The sequence below is a fragment of the Asterias rubens genome, chromosome 3 (genome assembly GCF_902459465.1).
Source record: "Asterias rubens chromosome 3, eAstRub1.3, whole genome shotgun sequence".
Classification (NCBI taxonomy): Eukaryota; Metazoa; Echinodermata; class Asteroidea; order Forcipulatida; family Asteriidae; genus Asterias; species Asterias rubens.
Window position 1 is genome coordinate 19,191,846 of NC_047064.1, and position 20,221 is coordinate 19,212,066.

General features: G+C 38.8%; 2 protein-coding genes across 3 annotated transcripts in view; one reads left to right on the forward strand and one right to left on the reverse strand.

Moving 5' to 3' along the window:
• Positions 1-1,396: 1,396 nt before the first annotated feature.
• LOC117288199 (RNA polymerase II degradation factor 1-like) lies at positions 1,397-6,445 on the reverse strand. Its single transcript, XM_033768945.1, has 2 exons — positions 3,460-6,445; positions 1,397-1,435 (listed from the first exon to the last, which is right to left on the reverse strand). The coding sequence occupies exon 1, from the start codon at positions 5,193-5,195 to the stop codon at positions 3,486-3,488; it is 1,710 nt and encodes a 569-aa protein (XP_033624836.1). The 5' UTR covers positions 5,196-6,445; the 3' UTR covers positions 1,397-1,435; positions 3,460-3,485.
• A 6,923-nt stretch (positions 6,446-13,368) lies between these two features.
• Positions 13,369-20,221, forward strand: part of LOC117287809 (dolichyl-diphosphooligosaccharide--protein glycosyltransferase subunit STT3B-like) — a 36,851-nt gene continuing 29,998 nt past the window's right edge. For both annotated transcript variants that reach the window (XM_033768329.1, XM_033768330.1), the window contains exon 1: positions 13,369-13,690. In XM_033768329.1, coding sequence (XP_033624220.1) covers positions 13,374-13,690 — 317 coding nt within the window. In that variant the 5' untranslated portion in view covers positions 13,369-13,373. The remainder of the gene's footprint in view (positions 13,691-20,221) is intronic.

A 20,221-nucleotide genomic window follows, 5' to 3' on the forward strand; every position in this document is an offset into this window, starting at 1 on the left:
AACTTCCTCCAAAATATACAACTCTTTTTCATGGAATTAAAAAATTAACAAATGAAAGGTTTTATGCTACAATTGTGATATAGTTGTTAGTTTCAATAACTCAGTGTTATAATTCATCGGAGGTATTATAAGGTTTCACACCAGATTAAATAGAATATCTACAACTAGATTAAAACAAATAAAATTGATAATAAAAACAAATTTAATGAAAAATATCAAATTAATAAAATAACTTTAAAACGAGAATATTATAAACTAAACATCTTGAAAATATAAGCTTAAAAAAGGCTTGGCATTTTTGTTTTATGTTTAATGCAAACAGTGCGAGGAGTTCTTCATGGGGGCACGCGCAGAGTGATCGAGTGGGCCCAGTGTTTATTAGATAATAATAGACAATTATTGCGCACTGAATTCAACTTAGGAATGTACTACATAGAAAGGCACTTTTTGTTTCAATGTCTTGAAAAATGACAGAGCATACTGATGGAAACGTCGATTTGTTAAAAACACAACTCATCGAGGGATATATTAATTATAAATTGTCTCATTAATATTCTTGATTATTTCAATTATAATGACTACATCAAATGGCTCGGTCTTATTCATTCTAAACTCAATGGTGATTGATTTTTATGAATGATTTGATAGTAAAAATCATGAGTATCAGGGCTACCAATATATTGCCACACCCTTTGGGAACCATTTTGTTAAAGTACTACCACACTTTTTTATTTTTTTTTATTTGTTATATCAGATTATATTAGATTAACAAGGCAATATTTATCATTTTAAAATGTCTGATCTAAATCTACAAAAGCCAATAATTTTTTGTTTAATACAATCCGTTACCTCCGGATTCCATACCCTTATTGCAGATCTACAACCCGTTATAACGTGTTCACAATCCATTATACGGATTCAAAGTGGTTAAAGAACGGATTCGTGATCACTGAACAGATTCATAATTCACTACTCGACCACAACGGATTGTGAATCCGTAATAACGGATTCGAATACGTAAATAACAGATTGTGAATCAGTAATAGTGGAGCCATCATAGTGTCCAAGCCCCTGTGTTTATAACCACGCGTTGGTGCCTTCCGATGTAACCACAGAGTTGTAACTAAAAGTAAAAAACACACACAGCACAAGCCCATCAATCATTTCCTGCAACGCTTGCATGCTCATAATAATAATAATAATAATGTCACCTTCAAAAAGAACACAAACCAAAATTACTTGAGCTGGAGTCTAGGTTCATTGGATGCGGTGCCACAATCACACAGGTGAAGAGTGGGAAATCCCGTTGTCAGGGAAACGCACGACAGTTAAAAAACATCTTTCTAACCATGCATTTCATAGCAAACAGTTTCAAACGCTTTTCGTAGACCAACTCGGCCGATCCAAGGCAACGTGTTCCTTTAATCTCCTGCTCCTAATATTATTCACAAAAAGAGCACAAACATCAGTATAAAATAACTACAATGTAAAGGTCAAGTGTCAAAACATGTCTGGCTATAGCCTACCGCTCTACCTGGCAAGTATAAACAAATAATGGTGTTACCGCAAACCACCTCACCATGCAATGCCTCAAACCTATATAAATAAAATTAATAAAAACTACAGCAAATGCCTTTTTTGTATTCATTTTAATTGAAAACAAAGATTGTGTCTTCTTTCGCCCTTTTAAAGACAGTGGAAACTATTGGTAATTGTCAAAGACTAGTAACGAACCTGTGAAAATTTGAGCTCAATTGGTCGTCGAAGTTGCGGGATAACAATGAAAGAAAAAACCACCTTGTCATACGAAGTTGTGTGCTTCCTGATGCTTGATTTCGTGACCTCAAATTCTAAACTTGAGGTCTCGAAATCAAAATCGTGGAAAATTACTTCTTTCTCGAAAACTATGTCACTTAAGAGTGAGCTGTTTCTCACAATGTTTTATATAATCAACCTCTCCCCATTACTCGTAATCAAGAGAGGTTTTATGATGATAATTATTTTGGGTAATTACCAATGTGGTCCACTGCCTTTTAAGCAATTGTATATACGTTTGGTAACTGGAACCCACTGTTCGTTTCAATAATGTTATATTAGTTGTAGATATAATACCATAAAACTGAATGGTGAACATTTTCAGAAGGTGAACAGATTTTGCATCTCGTTTTGAGAAATTGCTTACAATCTGGTGCGGGAATATAATGTCAACGCAAGATCTGAAGAATACTCTGCAATGGGAGACTTTTGAACACTAGGTGGCAGCAGACTTACCAGATAAATTTCCATTGTTTACGTAGTTCTCAGCATGCGTACATTATCGAGAACAATGGATTTTACCTGGTAAGTCTGCTGCCACCAAGCGTCCCAAAACTTTCCCATTGGAATGAGAACCGTCACTGTCAGTAACGCTTCTCGGATTTGGGGAAAGGCCTTAAGAAATAACCTTTTCTCCATAACCGCAGTACTTCAAAGTGAAACATTTCTCAAACTGCAAATTACTATCCGAAGCTGCTGTACTTTTCTATCAAGTAACCTGTTGTTGCCATTAATTTCACAGTTATTACCAAACGTTATATACATAGGCAGATCCAGTTTGCTTCATTCAAGTTTTGACGCGTGGAACTCGAAAAAGTCCAAATGTTTCTTGAGACATAATACACAAGGTATTAAAAAAAATGCCCGCCAAAGTTTAAAATACAAGAAAGTTTCATAAAGTGTAAAAGGTAACAGAAAAGAGACAACGTTGTCAACAAACAGTGCACAAGTCAAGTACCCAAATATACAAAGTTTAAGAAACGTTCGTCAGAGAGAAAAAAAAAAGGATGACTATACAGTTTTTGTATGATTTTAGTCTTTAGGCCATGTTCTCAATGGCGGCTACTACGGCTACTGGCTATGGGTGCATCTCGTCATGCGTTGAGTACCGTAACAACAGTCGTGAGCCATAGCTAGATCCGCCAAGAGTCATAATGCACAAACGTCATCTATAAAATATACCACAATGCATTTTGGGAAACCGAGTACGGTTGAAAAACAAACCAAGCTGTCAAGAAGGACACCAATCGTATAGTTTACATAGAACTTTGCCGCTTGTGTACTGTAGATTTTTTTTTTTTTTTTTTACAAATCCAGGCGTATAGGGCTATCTACAAGTTCGAGTATCGTAGCATTAGATCTGTAAGTTTCATGATGCAGATCGTTGCAGAACGGTTATTTAAAGAACAAAAACGTTAGAAAATATGGTGTTGCGGTGCTCCATGATGGTTACCGCATGGACTCGGATTTCACCAAGAACCCTTTGCGCCGATTATGCGCATTGGGGCATTAATGTGCTCATCAGATACGGCCTATAAACAGTGCTACTACGACAAATTTTGTTTTATTTTAAATCAGGCTAACACGGCTATCTCTATCATTAATACAAAATTTGTATTGGTAAAGAAAGAAATTGTTTCTAACCTTTTGTTTGTCTTACATCAGTGACTTCAATAAGGAGCATAGCGACATCTGCTTTGGGGTTTGCGTCTGACTTGGAGTTTCGGCGGCGTGGTCGCTTCATCTGTGTCATGGGGCTGGACGTCTGGTTTGATGTGAGTTGACATTGAAGGAACAGACTCCGCTTCAGATGTAGTGACAAGTGGACTGATGCTCCTTTTTGAAGGAAAAGGCTCAGCTTCTGGTAGTGCGTTATCAGCTTCAGTGTGCATAGGCTCTGCTTCTGGTAGTGAGTTAACAGCTTCAGTGTGGATAGACTCCACTTCTGGTAGTGCGTTAGTAGCTTCATTGTGGATAGGCTCAGCTGCTGGTAGAGGAGCTTCAGTGTGGATAGGCTCAGCTTCTAGTAGTGCTTCGTCAGCTTCGGTGTGCATAGGCTCAGCTTCTGGTAGTGCTTTATCAGCTTCAGTGTGGATAGGCTCAGCTTCTGGTAGTGCGTTATCAGCTTCAGTGTGGATAGGCTTAGCTTCTGGTAGTGTGTTATCAGCTTCAGTGTGGGTCGGCTCAACTTCTGGTAGTGCGTTCGTAGCTTCAGTGTGGATAGGCTCAGCTGCTGGTAGTGGAGCTTCGGTGTGGGTAGGCTCAGCTTCTAGTAGTGCTTCGTCAGCTTCGGTGTGCATAGGCTCAGCTTCTGGTAGTGCGTTATCAGCTTCTGTGTGCATAGGCTCAGCTTGTGGTAGTGCGTTATCAGCTTCAGTGTGGTTATTCTCCGCTTCTGGTAGTGCATTAGTAGCTTCAGTGTGGATAACCTCAGCTGCTGGTAGAGGAGCTTCAGTGTGGATAGGCTCAGCTTCTAGTAGTGCTGTATCAGCTTCAGTGTGGATAGGCTTAGCTTCTGGTAGTGTGTTATCAGCTTCGGTGTGGATAGGCTCAGCTTGTGGTAGTGCGTTATCAGCTTCTGTGTGGTTAGGCTCCGCTTCTGGTAGTGTGTTATCAGCTTCTGTGTGGTTAGGCTCCGCTTCTGGTAGTGCGTTATCAGCTTCAGTGTGGACAATGGGAGATGTACATGTAGATATGGACAGTGTTTTTTCTTCGGATGGTTTTCTGAGGAGCATGACAGACACTGGGAATACATTGTTGGGATTTTTTCCAGTCACTCGGTCAAATGTAGTCAATATATCTGAGCGATTCGCCACGGGCATACTGAAGTCTTGATTGCTTGTGTACAGCGTTTCTGAAACTCCTCTAAATTCAGCCATTTCCTTAAACTCTTCATCTCTATCCCTATAACGATTGTCAATGTAAAGCACCAGAGCGCCTGGTTTAAGTTCCCGGAAAATTTCGTACAGTAAGGTGCCACACTCTTCGTGGCTGCCGATGTAATCAGCCACAGTGGAGCAAAATTTGACAAAGGAGATAATGTCAGCCGACCTGATTTTATCCAGCTCATTCATGCTCAGACCGGTATAACTACGGGTCATGTCACAGGAGAAATACGTCATCGGTGGAAATTCATCACTGGCATTGCTCTGTGTAATCTTTTTCCAAGTGTCCTCCCATTCCTGATACCGATCAAATATCGAGCACTCCAAACGGTTAGTTGAAACCAGTCCAGTGTCCCGTAGAAACTTGGTCAGGCCCACAGCGTCTGATCCAGGCCCACCACCGATGCAGCACACACGGAAACACGGCTTGTTTTTCCATATTTCCTTGAGATGCTCTTCATTCGCTAATGCTAGCTGCAGACTTCGATAGACCATATAGCTATGTACTGCAAAGAAGCGATACACGTAGGCACATCTGTAGCATTCGTCACTCCAATCCGTCCTTTCTGTTGTATCAAGTTTGCTTATGTATATGTCGTTTATTTCCCTCAAACATTCTTTAACTGTTTCGGATAATGTTAAAAGCCAAAATCTCTAAACACAGGGCCACAATGTTGCATATATATATAAATTTCCCAGAATTGTTTACGATTTGTTTTTCTTTGAATGTATTTATAGCCCTCCATAACATTTTTATCAAAACAACCCAAATTTAACCCAAGCAAAGCCAGTAATATCGAAGGTTTGATTTTTAACACGCGCCGCAACTGCCATACTGGGTGATAATGGATCGTCTGATTTCAATGTAAAATAATTTAATAAAATATTATAGGAACGTACTGAAATTGGATTATTTAACTACTGTGTGCGTAGAAACACACATACGGGGAACAAGAAGGGGAACATTCGGTAGGGTGACCCCCTTACCCAACTGTCCCTGAGTCGAATTCATAACCAAACCCACTTGCGTTAACCACCTCAGCCTCAGTCGTATTCCGCCCACGTTAGCTCCGACATTGTACCCTTTAATCATAATTTATGTGACCTTCAAAAAACGCACAATGATAAGAACATCTTGAGCTTGAGTCTAAAGTTCCCCGAATGACTCATGTGTGATTGCATGAACGGGGAGAGTCCCATGTCACGCAATGTATACAATTTGCATTGTGGGTGGGGAGCAGACAAAAACAAAATTTCAATTGCTTGAAAATTCATGTTCTTTATATTCTTCAAAAAACACACTGGCCTACGGCTTATGTGTTACTGTACTGTATGTCTACTTGTCAATGGCCCGATTTTATAAAGCCTGTAAGCCTGTAAGCCTGTAAGCACATCAAATCTCTAAGCATATAATTGCTTAGAAGAAACAACCAATTTTTGCTTAGAAAAGAAATTTGTTGAGAGAAAAATATGAAAACGTATAGTTGTGACATGAAGAAAACCTGTATAAACCCTGAACTTGAAACCTTAGTTTATTGTGAGATAACAGTCAACGTGCCTTGCACTAATAAGGTCATAATAATTTTTATGAGATTATAAGTCATAGCTGCTGATTATTACTGATTACAGTCACTTTAACGCTTCAGACCAATCATTTGCCCCTCCCACCCTCGTTCATTTTCAATTTAAAGGAACACGTTGCCTTGGATCGGTCGAGTTGGTCTTTGAAAAGCGTTTGTAACCGTTTGTTATAAAATGCATATGGTTAGAAAGATGTTTTAAAAGTACAATACAATGATCTTCACAAACATGCCTCGAAATTGCGTGGTTTTCCATTTACCTCGTCGACTAACACGGTCGGCCATTTATGGGAGTCAAATGTTTTACTCCCATAAATGGCCGACCGTGTTAGTTCGCACAGTAAAAGGAAAACCACGCAATTTCGAGGCAAATGTGTGTGGATCATTGTATTCTACTTTTAAAACATCTTTCCAACCATACGCATTTTTATAAAAAAAACAGTTACAAACGCTTTTTATAAACCAACTCGTCCGATCCAAGGCAACGTGTTCCTTTAAAGTCAGCATAAAAAGGTTGTGGCTAATGCGATGAGACAGTGGGCCTAAATACTACATCAAACAATACTACTGTCTGTTCTTCTATTATTTTTGAAATGAAATGCCAAGAAAGTAACCCTCGGGAAATTATTGGGGGATTGTTTCTGAGATGGTGCACACTATTGATTGACAATAATTATTCCGATTTAATATTTTCATTCACAATATTCAGTTTATTCAGGCCGTGCTAGAAATTAGTTGAAACGTACTTCTAACACTTTTCACATTACCAAATATTACACACTCACCAAAATGGTGATTTAAAAAAAAAAAAAAAAAAGGAATGTCAATAAAGGGGCCAAGGACCATGACAACTTTGCACAGGTTTCTTATTTTCTACTTATACACCAAGTGCAGATGGTCTTTGACAATATTGAATAAAAGTAAACACTACCTTTTTATGACTTTTCTACTGAGGTCAATATTGTGTACCTAACAAAGAACGTAAAGAATAGTTCAGACATGATTTTGTAACAGCTTATAATAGTTATTTCATGAACCGACGATTAATGAACATTTTATGACATTAAACAATAAAACTTCCTTCAAAATATACAACTCTCCTTCATGGATTTCAAAAATTCACAAATAAAAGGTTTTATGCTACAGTTGTGATTAGTTAATAGTTTCAGTAATTACTCAGTGTTATAATCTTCGAAGGTATTATAAGCTTTCACAGCAATAACAAAACAATTTGCTTTATAAAGGTATACTTTACTAAGAATTAATCAAATAAACCCATTTATTTGTTAATAACGTTTTAAAAAGTTCTTTAAGTATAGGTTTACCTATGGCGGGACGACGCAGATGCTTTTTAGTAAGGTGGTTGAGAGCAATTATTGGGAAGGTTCACGTTTGGTAAATGTAGAAGACCAGCTTCTCACTTGGTGTATCCCAACACAAGCATAAAATAACAAACCTGTGAAAATTTGGGCTCAATTGGTCATCGAAGTTGCGAGAAAATTATGAAAGAAAAACACCCTTGTTGAACGAATTTGTGTGCTTTCAGATAGGAATACAAGACTTCTGGCTAGAAGCTAATACCAACATAATCAAGGATTATAAATTATATAAGTGTATTAATGTCTGGACACTATTTGGAATCACTCAAAATAATTGTTAGCATAAAAACTTACTTGGTAAACGAGCAATGGAGAGTTGTTGCTAGTACAACGTTGTGAGAAACGGCTCCCTCTATGAAGTAACATTTGCGAAAGAGGTAATTTCTCACTCAAACATTAAAAAGACTTCAGGCTTGAAGCATTATTGGGCATCTGAAAGTACACAATTTGTGCAACAATGCTGTTTTTCTTTCATTATCTCTTGCAACTTCGATGACCAAATATTGGTTGCGAATTGTCACAGATTCGTTGTTGTATGCATCTTCTTATGTTGGGATACAACAAGTGAGAATACTGGTCTTTGACAATAAACATTGTGTCCAGTGCCTTTAAAAATTAATAGTGGGCCTACGGCAGGCTTTTTTTTTCAGCCTGAATGGTACCAAAGCATTTCGAATGGTAAGATAATGGTAAAGATTCTAAATACACGAGCTCGACGTGGGACCAGTCTAATACCATCCAACTGGCAACAAAACCTTTGTGTTCACTGGGCGTGGTGGGTATAGGTGGGCGTGGTGGGGTGTCGACAAGTAGGGGCCATCACAAACAGGTGGCTTTTCATGTATCCGTTTGTTTAGTGCATTCGTTGTTCAAAATCGAATGGAAACAAAGGGGTTGTGAGATCATGTCCCTATAGTTTCTTCAATAGCATGATGGACAATAGACATGAACTGAGAGGTTCGAAGTTAGTCTCGTTCTCAATAAGTCTGACAGAATCAGACTTCTCAATCGCAGGCTGCCTGATGCCGCAGTTTAGCTCAAACAGTGTCTCTGTGACGCCACCGGCTGAAGCGAGTTTCTTGAACTCCTCCGTCTGGTTGCCGTACCAGTTGTCGACGTACAACACCACAGCTCCGGACTTCATCTCCTTGAAGATTTCCTCGAGTAGGTTTCCTCTGGAATCGTCGCCCCTGATGAAGGCCACTACGGTGGAGAACGACTTCACGAAGGTGAGGATGTCTGCCGACCTCACGGCACAGCGCTCGCCGTACGTCAAACCGGTGTCTGTGCGCGTCAAGTCGCCGGAGAAATAAGAGAGCACTGGAAATTTCACATCTGGGTTGGCTTTGCCGAGTTGTTTCCAGCTTTGCTCCCACTCCGGGTGAAGATCCAGAACAGTACAGTTTGATAAACGCCTCGAAAATAATGAAATTTGAGTGTCGGTGAGAAACTTACTCAACCCAACAGCGTCTGAGCCGGGACCCCCGCCTATGCAGCATGCACGGATAGAGCATTTGTACCTCCACACGTTCTTCAATTCTTCTGCAGATATCTGTAGACTGTGGTAGACCATGTAGCAGTGCAGCGTGAAATAACGGTACATGAAAGTGGCTCGATAGTGATCGTCACTCCAGTCAGGTCTGGGTCCCTGACCCCCGAGGCCCCTCTTGTAGATCGACAGAATGGACTGGAAACATGACTGAAGTGTCTGCCCCTCGTCGGCATAGCTTCGGGAGTACATAGACGTGAAATAATTGCTGGCAATTTGGTTGAAATATTTTGACGCCTCTTCGGCAAGAGTGCCATCGTCATCAGAGTTGAAATCCATTGTACAGAATGTGTTCAGTTTGCCACGAATGTTGAGTTGCAATGCAGTCGGTAGACTGATTGCCGATCGTCTTTATACTGACAACCTGAACAGTATTGCCTATAAATAATACTGTTCAGACTATATAGAAGTTAACATTACTGACCTGGGGGTTTCCAGTGTTGCCCAATCACATAGTCCCCGTGACGACTACTGAACACTATTGCCTTCACATTAAAATGCTCGAACTATATAAAAGTTAATATTACCGATAAGGGGTTTTCCCTGATTGCTCAATCACATGTAGTACCCCCCCCCCCCTTCTTATCGCCCCAACCCTAGACTTGACTCAAGTCCCAATCCCGTGCCAGCGCCACAGGAAATAATTGTTTTCCAGGCCCCAACCTGTTCCGCTTGATCGCTGCTGCCAATAACTACATTTTGACGATGGTGGCGCACTTGTCTTATGTGACTGCTGGCGTGTTACATGTTTGGGACCTCACACGATAAAGGGACTTGAATCAAGTCTACCCCCACCCGTTCCGCCAGCCCCGGATAGACATTATAGACTGATGATTCAAAGTCACACGAAAGCAAACGGGAAGCAACATGACTATAACGAAATCAATTAGTGATGGTTGTGTGCTTAATGAACTTGGGGAAAATAATTGCTTTTTGACTGACCATCTTTGGGATCATGATAAGGGGAACCATTATTAAACCAGGCTCATTACGCGGCCGCAGCACACTAGAATTGTTATACACCATAATACAAATTGACTGGCAACGAGGTAACTAGTGTACGTCTATTCCCCCGAAGGGCTTTGAGTGTCCAGAAGAGCGACCTATACATTGGCCCCTCTTCTGGTCACTCACAGGCCCGAGGGGGAATAGACGTACACTAGTTACCGAATTATGCCATTCAACATGTGTTTTATAACACAGCTCGGTCCTAAATGTGAAATAAGAACAGAAATCAGGAAAAGAAAGGAAGTTTTGTAGTTGTTGTTCACGGTTCAAGTCAAGAGAGGGCGCTCACCGGGCACTATTTTCAAAGACTAGTGCCCGCTCGGGAACTAGTTCCCGCAAAATATTAGTTCATCCCACGTGACCGTGTTTCAGCCAACCAGAATACAGAACAAGCAAGAGGTGTGTAATAAAGCCTATTAGTAATGCGACATTATAACGCATTATTTGGTTATGTGTGTGTATCAATATTGTGTTATGATTTTTCCAGTGACCTATAGTTTTGCTTCATTGCTTCGTTTGGGGGTGCATACTCGACAAGATGTTCTTGTTATGACCCCCCTCCAGCTCAATCACCTTGTGTTCTGTTTTGGTTTTTGTTTTGTTTTCCGTAATTTAATTTTCGCCTTTGCTTATATTATAATTTGAGGTCTCGAAATCGAGCCTGAAACCGGTGGGGTTTTTTTTCTTTCAATTAATCTGGCAGCTTGAGGTCAAATTTTCACAGGTTTGTTAATTTAAAGGCAATGGACACTATTGGTAATTGTCAAAGATCAGTCTTCTCACTTGGTGTATCTCAACATATGCATAACATAACAAACCTGTGAAAAGAGTTGCAAGATAACTGAGTTGCAAGATAACTATGAAAGAAAAAAACACCCTTGTAACACGAAGTTGTGTGCGTTTAGTTCTAAACTTGAGGTCTCGAAATCAAATTTGTGGAAAATTAGTCCTTTCTCCAAAACTAGGTTACTTCAGAGGGAGCTGTTTCTCACAATGTCTTATACCATCAACCTCTCCCCATTACTTCGTTACAAAGTAAGGTTTTATGCCAATAATTATTTTGAGTAATTACCAATAGTGTCCACTGCCTTTAAGCATAATATGTAGAGACACACCAAGTGAAAAGACTGGTCTTTGACAATTATTACCATTAGTGTCCATCCTGGGTCTTTAATGATACCACAACCGACAGACAAAATGTTTTGCTGCATTGGACCATTCTTTCTCACAAACGTATTAATACCCAGGCCCTAAAAGCTGGAACTCTTTGAACACTCCTCTCACTAATGCCACTTCTTTGAATGTTTAAAAGTAAGCTAATAAAGGCAGTGGACGCTATTGGTAATTACTCAAAATAATTACTATCATAAAACCTCACTTGGTCACGAGTAATGGGGGGAGGTTGATAGTATAAAACATTGTGAGAAACGGCTCCCTCCTGAAGTGCCATAGTTTTCGAGAAAGAAGTAATTTTCCACGAATTTGATTTCAAATTTGAGCTCAAATCAAAGGTTTGTTATTTTATGCATATGTTGAGATACACAAACTGTGAAGGCTAGTCTTTGACAATTACCAATAGTGTCCACTGCCTTTAATAATTGTGCCTAGTTCTATTATGTCAGTCAACATTCTCCAGTTGGATCGGTCAGCGGTCAGTGACCTGACGTAGCTCCAGCCTCTATTTGACCCTATGAAGGTCCCGCTGGATGCTGGTGCCAGTTCATTTAGGTCGGCCTCTCCTCCCTCTTCCCGGCGGGTTCTCCACCACAGGACATGATTGGCGAGTCTCGAAGGGGCGGGGGGGGGACATGGTCCATCCAGTTCATGCGCCGCCCACAGATTGTTGCAGACGAAGTCATCCCATCCCGAAGTCATCCCACTTAATGCCAAAGACCTTCCTTAGGCATCTTAAGTCGAAGGCATCAAGTTTCTTCTCTTGACTTGATTTTAATTTCCAAGTTTCGCAGCCATAGAGTAAAGTAGAAAGCACGTTGGAATTGTAGAAGCGAAGCTTGGTTTGAAGAGAGCAGCACCCCAGTCTTGTTGACGATTATTCTGGTTTTCCATTATTTTCCATTATTTTGATTGTTCTCTAGTATTAATTTAATTACACACCTCACTTGTCATGTTATAATTTCTCTTAAATTATTGATTGTAAAAAAAAATGTTTTTTTACCTGTTTCATGTTCATTTTATCGCTTTAGATAATAATATTTTAGCACCTACTGTATTGTGTTTGTAAACTGATGTCCAATCACAAGAGGGCGCCAGATAACTTACTGCTCAATGGATCGCGATCACAGACATAAAGAACCGTTCTTTATGTCTGTGATCGCGACATTTTAATACACAAAACACTTAATCGGTCCAATTGCAGGGCAGGGATGTATCTAGATAGATAATCCACTAAATTTTATTTCTTCAAATAGGAATTGTACACATTAATTTGTCGTCCATTCTATTCAGTTAATGATGGTAAAAAGGTGAGCCGCGTAGGCAAGGGCAAAACCAAACGGTTTTTTGTATTATTTGTTTGGTTATAGGGGGAAGTTTTTTTTCTCAAAAATTGTGCAGAAATTTCTGAAAGAATGGTTTTATTAGCCTATTTCTTTTCTCTTATTTTATTATTCAATGAAATACAATTAACTAAATCGAGTAGGTGGTGTATGCATGCACGTGGTGCAAGGATCGAAAGACAAGCAGAAATTATGTATAATTTTGGGCCATCGCAACAAGACCGTTAAGTCGCGCTTACCTGTGTCTTACCTTATCTGTGCTTTTGTTATAAATGGTTTATTGTTATTGCACTTCCTCCAAACTAAAAATTATTATTATAGACGAAAATTATTAATAATATGCCCCTCCCATACATTTAGTGCATGCGTGGTATGCGCTACCTCCTTCACACGACGCCAAACATGATTGGTCTAGCTATCACAGCCTCGTTCGCAAGTCTTTGCATTAATTCTGATTTATCGCATACATTAGCAGAATTAATGTGATTTACTACATAAATTGAGTCTCAGATATTGATTTAGCTGAGGGTAGGTTTTATAAAACATATTTTATTTGTGTAAAGATTTGATTGAAGGCAACATCAGGGTGCGTGTTTTAGTGTTTGTGACTGAGGCCATATACATGTGTGCATCGAACCAAAATGGCGGAACACACCGGTCAATACGACGCTCCGACTCACCCCGGAAAACGGAGCCCAAATCAGGCTCCAATGGCCGTCAAGAGCTCCGCTAACCGCCACAAACAGGCCCAGAAATCCACCAAAAATCAGGAGCTGGGTAAGGAGGTGGAAATTGTCACCTACGATGGGTCTGAGACGCAGAAGTTTACGTCCATGTCGGGTGCGGTACAGGGCTTACTCACGTTTGTCATACTGTTCTTGGCTTGCCTCGCTGCGTTCAGCTCCCGTCTGTTTGCAGTGATCCGATTCGAGAGCATCATTCACGAGTTTGATCCATGGTGAGAAAATGTTTCTGTTTCTCTATATGTAATTCTTTGACAATTTGTATAATTCTCTATGCATCTGCCTCTGCATCTTTCGACTACTGTCCAGTGTATGTGATCTTATTCTTGAAATCTTTGTTCAAACATGGTTCAAATCAAACATGGACCTGGTTCAAATCAAACTCCAATTAATTACACACTGCACACACAGGTCACAGCACTGCCACTTCACTGGATATATTGTTGCACACAAGACAAAACAAAGACTTTTGTTTTGGAAAAAGTGACGATGGGATTCTCCAGTAACTTTTCCAAATCATAAATGGTATCTTGTTCTTTTTATTTACATCTTTGTTTGCATTCAACTGAAACGTTATTAATAATAATAATCTCATTCAATCATGACAATTCCTGATTCATTTCTTTAATTTTAATTTGCATGGCATGTGGTGGTGTTGAAAAGAACAAAAATTCAAAAGTAACAAATAGGCCTACATGAAAATTAAAACATGTTTGTGAAATCCTGCGTTAAATTATTTATTTATTAGGCCTATTGTTCTATTGTTGTGTACTGACTACTCTATGTATGTCTATGATCTTTGTATTGTCTGATAAATTATTACTGATTGGACTTTAATTTATGTTTTCATATTTGTTTGCATTGTTTTAAAAACAAAATTACGCACAAAATTGTTAAAATGATTGTCCTCCGTCTGTTGCAAATTTTGAAAAACCTCATTCTAATGATCTAAGCAATACCCAACAAAACATTCTCAATCAGTCAATTGATAGTGCCAGTGGGATGTCCATGCCCATCGAATGTCATAAGTGGCCAACACCATTATAAAAAATAAAACAATCTTGAATAAATTTAAGTACATTGTCGCATAATTTAATTAAATTAATCTGGTCCAGGTGATTCACTTCTGTGACAATCACTTAAACAAGTTGCAATCAGTATATTTGTTTTGTAGCTGACTGTAAACAAATTGCAATCAGTATAGTTTTGTAGCTGACTATAACCCTACGCTAACACTAAGACAGGCCATGGATTTGCATTGTTATGTTTACAGTGAATGTCATGCATTTTCATACAGTGAGCACCAAAAGGTTAGCTTGTCTTTTTGTTTACTTATTTTGTAGTTGTAGCAGCGCTATGAAATGGAAACTTGATAAATTAAAGCACAGCTGTAAGAACTTAGCACTAAAAACCATGTAAGTTTTACAGTCTTAATGACTTGCCCCAAACACTGCCAAATGTTGAGCCCTGCCTGGAAAGTTCAGCAAAGTTGTTTTCAAACATTAGCCTGGGCCCAGTTTCATAGACCTGCTAAGCACAAAAACTTGCTTAGCATGACATTTCTTCCTTGACAATAACAGGATTTACCAACATATTTCCACGTGATTTTCAGAATAAGCAAACAACAGCTAAGTACCAGCAACAAGCAATATGCAACAAACAGAATTTTATTCGGTAATCCTGTTTTTTATCAAGGAATTAACTTCATGCTAAGCAAAATGTGTGCTAAGCAGCTCTATGAAATTGGGCCCAGGTCCCATTCAAAATATCATGTCACATACATTGTACCTGTACCCTCTGTGACTGGTATCCTGCTAAGCTGAAAATTGTAAGCAATATGTTTTTATAAGCAGGTCCATGAAATAAGGGCCTCCCCTAAGAAACACTGCAGATCATCAGGAATTTAATCCAAAGATCACAACAAAATTCATGTCATTGCTTTGTTTGCATTTAATGCATACATAGTGCGCATATTAGAAAATGATTCCCTGGAATTTCATCCTTGAAAGGGCAAGGCCATTTTAATTTTGAATAAAGGGCACTTCCATTGGAAAATCTTAAGGTCAATGGGCAACTTTTGATGGGGCACCAAGGCCGAGACCAGGGGCAACAGAGGCCATGGCATAATATCCTGCGTGTAACTCCAGGCCTGTGATTCTATTCAACGAACATTTCCGCACATATTTGCGAAAACATTTCACAGACGCCATCCCATACATATATGCACACATTTTTTGTGATGCGGTGTCCCTTCAGGGCCACCATCCATGTACATGTAATATTGATTGCTACCTGTAGGAGGGTTAAATATGCAATTTGCTGAACTAAACTGTGTGTAAAAGCAATCAACCAAATGTCTGTGTTTGATCAACGATTCCTAATACCTCTGGGACGGAAAACAAGAACGCCCCCCACCCTTGCGCCAGTATGTAGAATTTACAAAAAAGAATATACCCCTCATATTTGAACTTAGTAATAATTGTTGACTTTGGATTTTCCCAGGCCCATTGACGATGGAAATTTGTGTTTATTTTGAATGAATGACAATTTTGCCTTGTACATGTAGTCTCATGTGGTCTGTATCCATCAATAGATTCATACTCTTCCAATATTTTGAGAAGAAACTGTGTTTTTGTTTAAGATGTCACTGAACAAAGTACATTCTAAAACAGTGTTCAGGGGTTAACCTTGTGTATTTGGCCGAGTGTGTGAATGAACTGGTTCCTTGCTTACTTGCTTAAGTCTAGTGGTGTCCTCGAATCACGATGGTTCCCTAAGCCTTCCTGTCCCCCATTGCCGACTTGAAATCCGTTGATTCAAGTGCCGTGTCTTTTCTTAAATCTTAGTCTTATCTTTACGGTATTATTTATTATTATAATTATTTATTCTGTATAAAAACACATACAGAATACAAACATAATCAAAACAATACAAAAGCCAGGGACATATGCCTGGAATTGAAAAAGTTTACCAAAAAACTATAGCCCGTAGGTCTTCAATTCCAATATCCCTGGCCATATATTAAAAATCTATAATTTATCCAAGTTAAAAACCACTAAGGGAAACTGACGGGGTAAGATCTTTAATGATTTAGGGTTGAACAAAGAAAAATTGACTAGAGCAAGATTTGAACGGATGTCCTATGGTTAAATGTGCCAGTGCTCTTCTCTGCCAGTTGGGTCAACTAGCCGATCTCCGGGCTGCCATTTTCCAGTTTGCACCGTAAACTTGGGTGTTTTCCTTGGCTTCACAGCAGGTAATGGTTGTATGGATTCTGATTTGCACCCCTAAGAAGGATGTTGACAAATTAGGGAGACCGCCAATATCGGACTAGATAGCTCTGTAGGTAGAGCTTTGTAAGCAGGAGGTAGTGGGTTCAAGTCTTAAGTGTTTTTGTCTCGTCTAAGACCTTCCAGGTACAGCTGAGTCCTGGGTCTCCAAGGTTAAGGTTAAGGTTGAGTCGCAGCATTCAAGGCCAAGGCCAGTTTATGCCAAACTATGTAAGCAGGGTTTGCCCTTAACACTAGCCAGACATACATTGTCTAGTCAAAACTACTGCGGGCTAGTAAACATTCCCAACTTGCCCTGTGGGCTACTGTCTAACCTGTATGTGTATTTGTTTAAAGTCATTGGACACTTTCGGTAAACAGTGTTACCCATGTCACAACTTATATAAAATAACAAACGTGTGAAAATTGGGCTGAATGGGTCATCGTACATGTATGTCAGGAGAAAATAATGGGAAAACCCACCCTTGTTCGCGCACGTTTCGCCGTGTCATGACATGTGTTTAAAAAACAATCCGTAATTCTCGATATCGAGAATTGATATTGTTTTAATGTTTTCTCAAAAAGTAAAACATTTCATGGAATAATATTTCAAGAGAAGTCTTTCACAATTACCTTCTGTAAACCCTGTAAGTCATTTGTAAATCTGTGAACTTTTAAATTTGTTTCTGTACCGAAAGTGTCCAATGGCTTTAAAGAGCTCATTTCTTCCAATCAGATGTGAATAATACATCTTTTGTGTTAATTTATTTTTAAGTGTTTGAGTGTAACTTTATTTGGTTGTGATTGCTATCATTAGGCCTAAGTTACATCAGGTCTACTAAAACTTCCCCATGTGTAAGGTAAACCAAGACTTGGTTATGTAGGATTTGAAACTTTGCATGGTGGAAATACGATATATAGAAAGGTTTGCGGTAACACTATGTAATGACTATCTCTAAATGAGTTGGGGTGAATCTGAAATTTTGTATTTTTACATATATTTGTATGTCAAATGTCAATTTTATTTATAAAATGTAAGTAGGATTTGAAACTTTGCATGGTGGAAATACGATATAGAAAGGTTTGCGGTAACACTATGTAATGACTACATGTATCTCTAAATTATATCTCTAAGTTGGGGTGGATCTGAAACGAATCGTTGGTTTTAACTTGACGTTTCGGTCAGTATGCTCTGATCGTCTTCTGGAGCAAAATAAAAGACTTGATTACATAGCTTAAAAGAGCAAGGCCTGACAGGTAAAAAAAAAAAAAAACATTACTTAAAGATTTTGTATTTTTACGTATATTTGTATGTCAAATAAAATGCTTTCATTTTCCTCACTGCTCAATTTTATTTATAAAATGTACAATATATTCTCAGTGTTTTGTTGTGACTCGAATTAAAGGTTCCAGATGTTTAGATCTTCGTTAAAATTCCTGAATATGAAAAGAATTCTGGCAGTGATGGCTTTTGCTGGGAATTTCCATCGTATTCCTACATTTTCATGAGGCTGCAGCTGGCACTACGTTTGCTTTGTCTCTTCTCTTCAACTTCCTTGTGGTCGACATGTTCAAGTAATACCCAAAACCTGTGAATCAGAAAGTCAGAGTTATTTTTGGTTGAGTTTATCAAAAGAGACATAAAAGCTTGATGATTGACTGCAAAGCTTAATATGCTTTCCACAGCATTTTGTATCGAAATGTATTTTGGCTTCTTTTTTTTTCCTTCACATTATCACATGTATCAATTTAAGAATAAAGAAAATAATTTATCAGCAGGAGCCGATCTATTTCAAATTTTGATATCTTTGGGTTTCCGTTGCGCATGCGTCTTTCACGGTCAGAATTTTGGTCGGCGAATTCTCAGGTCCACTTCCACGATAGCATTTATGGGGGAAGTGAATGGTTAGTACATGTACATGTAAAATATAAATGGTCGAAAATTTGAGTCAAAATTGGCGGCCTCATACCAGCCTCGGCTGGTTCCTTAGGTCCAGAAGGTGTCCAGGCCATTACAGTGCTGTTAGCATACAGGGCCCAATTTTAAAGAGCTGCTAAAAGCAAAACAATTTTCTGCTTAGCAGAAACGAGCAGGATGCCAGGTACAATTTGTATATGTGACATCATGGTTTTTTGGCTGGTAAAACCGTATTCTGGTAAGCATTATAACTATATGGTGCCTAGCCGCTTTTTGTGCTTTAAAGCAGCTCTATTGAGGCCCTTGCCAAGGTCAGGCAGCGGTTGGTTTTAAGACCTCCAACACTGGTCTATTGTCAATTTGTCTTTGTTCAACTCAACATTCAAGAGTAGAAGAGTTTTTTTAGGTGCACAAAAAACAAACATATTATGCACTGTGGGTAACACCAGACTATTTAAGTTGACTTGAGTGTGCTGTTACAATGAGTGCTAACATCAGTCTCCCACACATTAGATCAGTAGAGTTTGATATCCAGGACAGGAAAAAAAAAAACTCTGAAATTAAGCAAAGTATTGCCTTTCAACGTTCAAGAGCATTGTACTTACACTGTGTTTGATGTTGAGTAAAGCAGTCAAGAGCCTTGGAAGGTCTGATGCGCACGAAAGAAAGGACACAAAATGATAATTTTTTTTAATTTTTTTTTATGAAAGGAATAATTTTTTTGATATTTGCACATGATTATATAAAAATGCTGTATTTCCATCTTTTTGTTGTTGTGTAAAATTGGTCTTGTTAAAGAAAAAATTCAAATGCTTGACAACCATCCAATTTAAATCCCAGGGTTCACAACCAAAATATTTCCTCGATTAAAACCCTCCCAAAACGTTGCCAAATAATGCCAAATAACCCAAAACAAACACCAATTTTCAGCACCGGTTTGAGAAAAGACACACATGTAAATTAATTTATTTAAATTTCTTTGTTCAGGAGTGAAATAATTTATGCGTGTGGTCTTTTAACGATCGTACTCCTCCACATAAATTTTTATATTTTGATGAGTATGCAATGAATGATAATTAGCAAATAAGCATTCTGCAGTGTGGCAAATTAATGTACCTACATTGTTCATCGTGTGTGCGCCCAGGGAGGGAGTAGACAGTACGCAGTCATCGGTGAACGCTACATTCCCCTTTTAATCATTCACTGGAGGTATACAACGTTAAATTTGACTTGACAGTGCTTATTTTATCACTAGCCGTCACAACACTGTGAGGATAGGGTCAGTCAAATGAACCTTGCTACCTAGAGGGCTTCCCTGATTGCCTTTAAAGGGAAGGTACACGTTGGGTAATCCTCTTAAAATAAAGGACTATACTTAATTTTAATAGATGTTGAATTTGCATTAGGGATAAAGAATATTAATTTGGCCTTGCCCTTACACAAATTTGTGGGAAGCACTTACAGAATATCAAGCTTTTAAAGATTGTAGCTCATTATGATCCTACTAAATTACCCTAGGGAGTTAGGGCTAATGATGACGATTGCAATTTGGTTTATTG

Bases quoted from the DNA above. Each gene is read 5' to 3' on its own strand.
- LOC117288199 (XM_033768945.1), bottom strand. From the start codon at position 5,195: ATGGTCTATCGAAGTCTGCAGCTAGCATTAGCGAATGAAGAGCATCTC.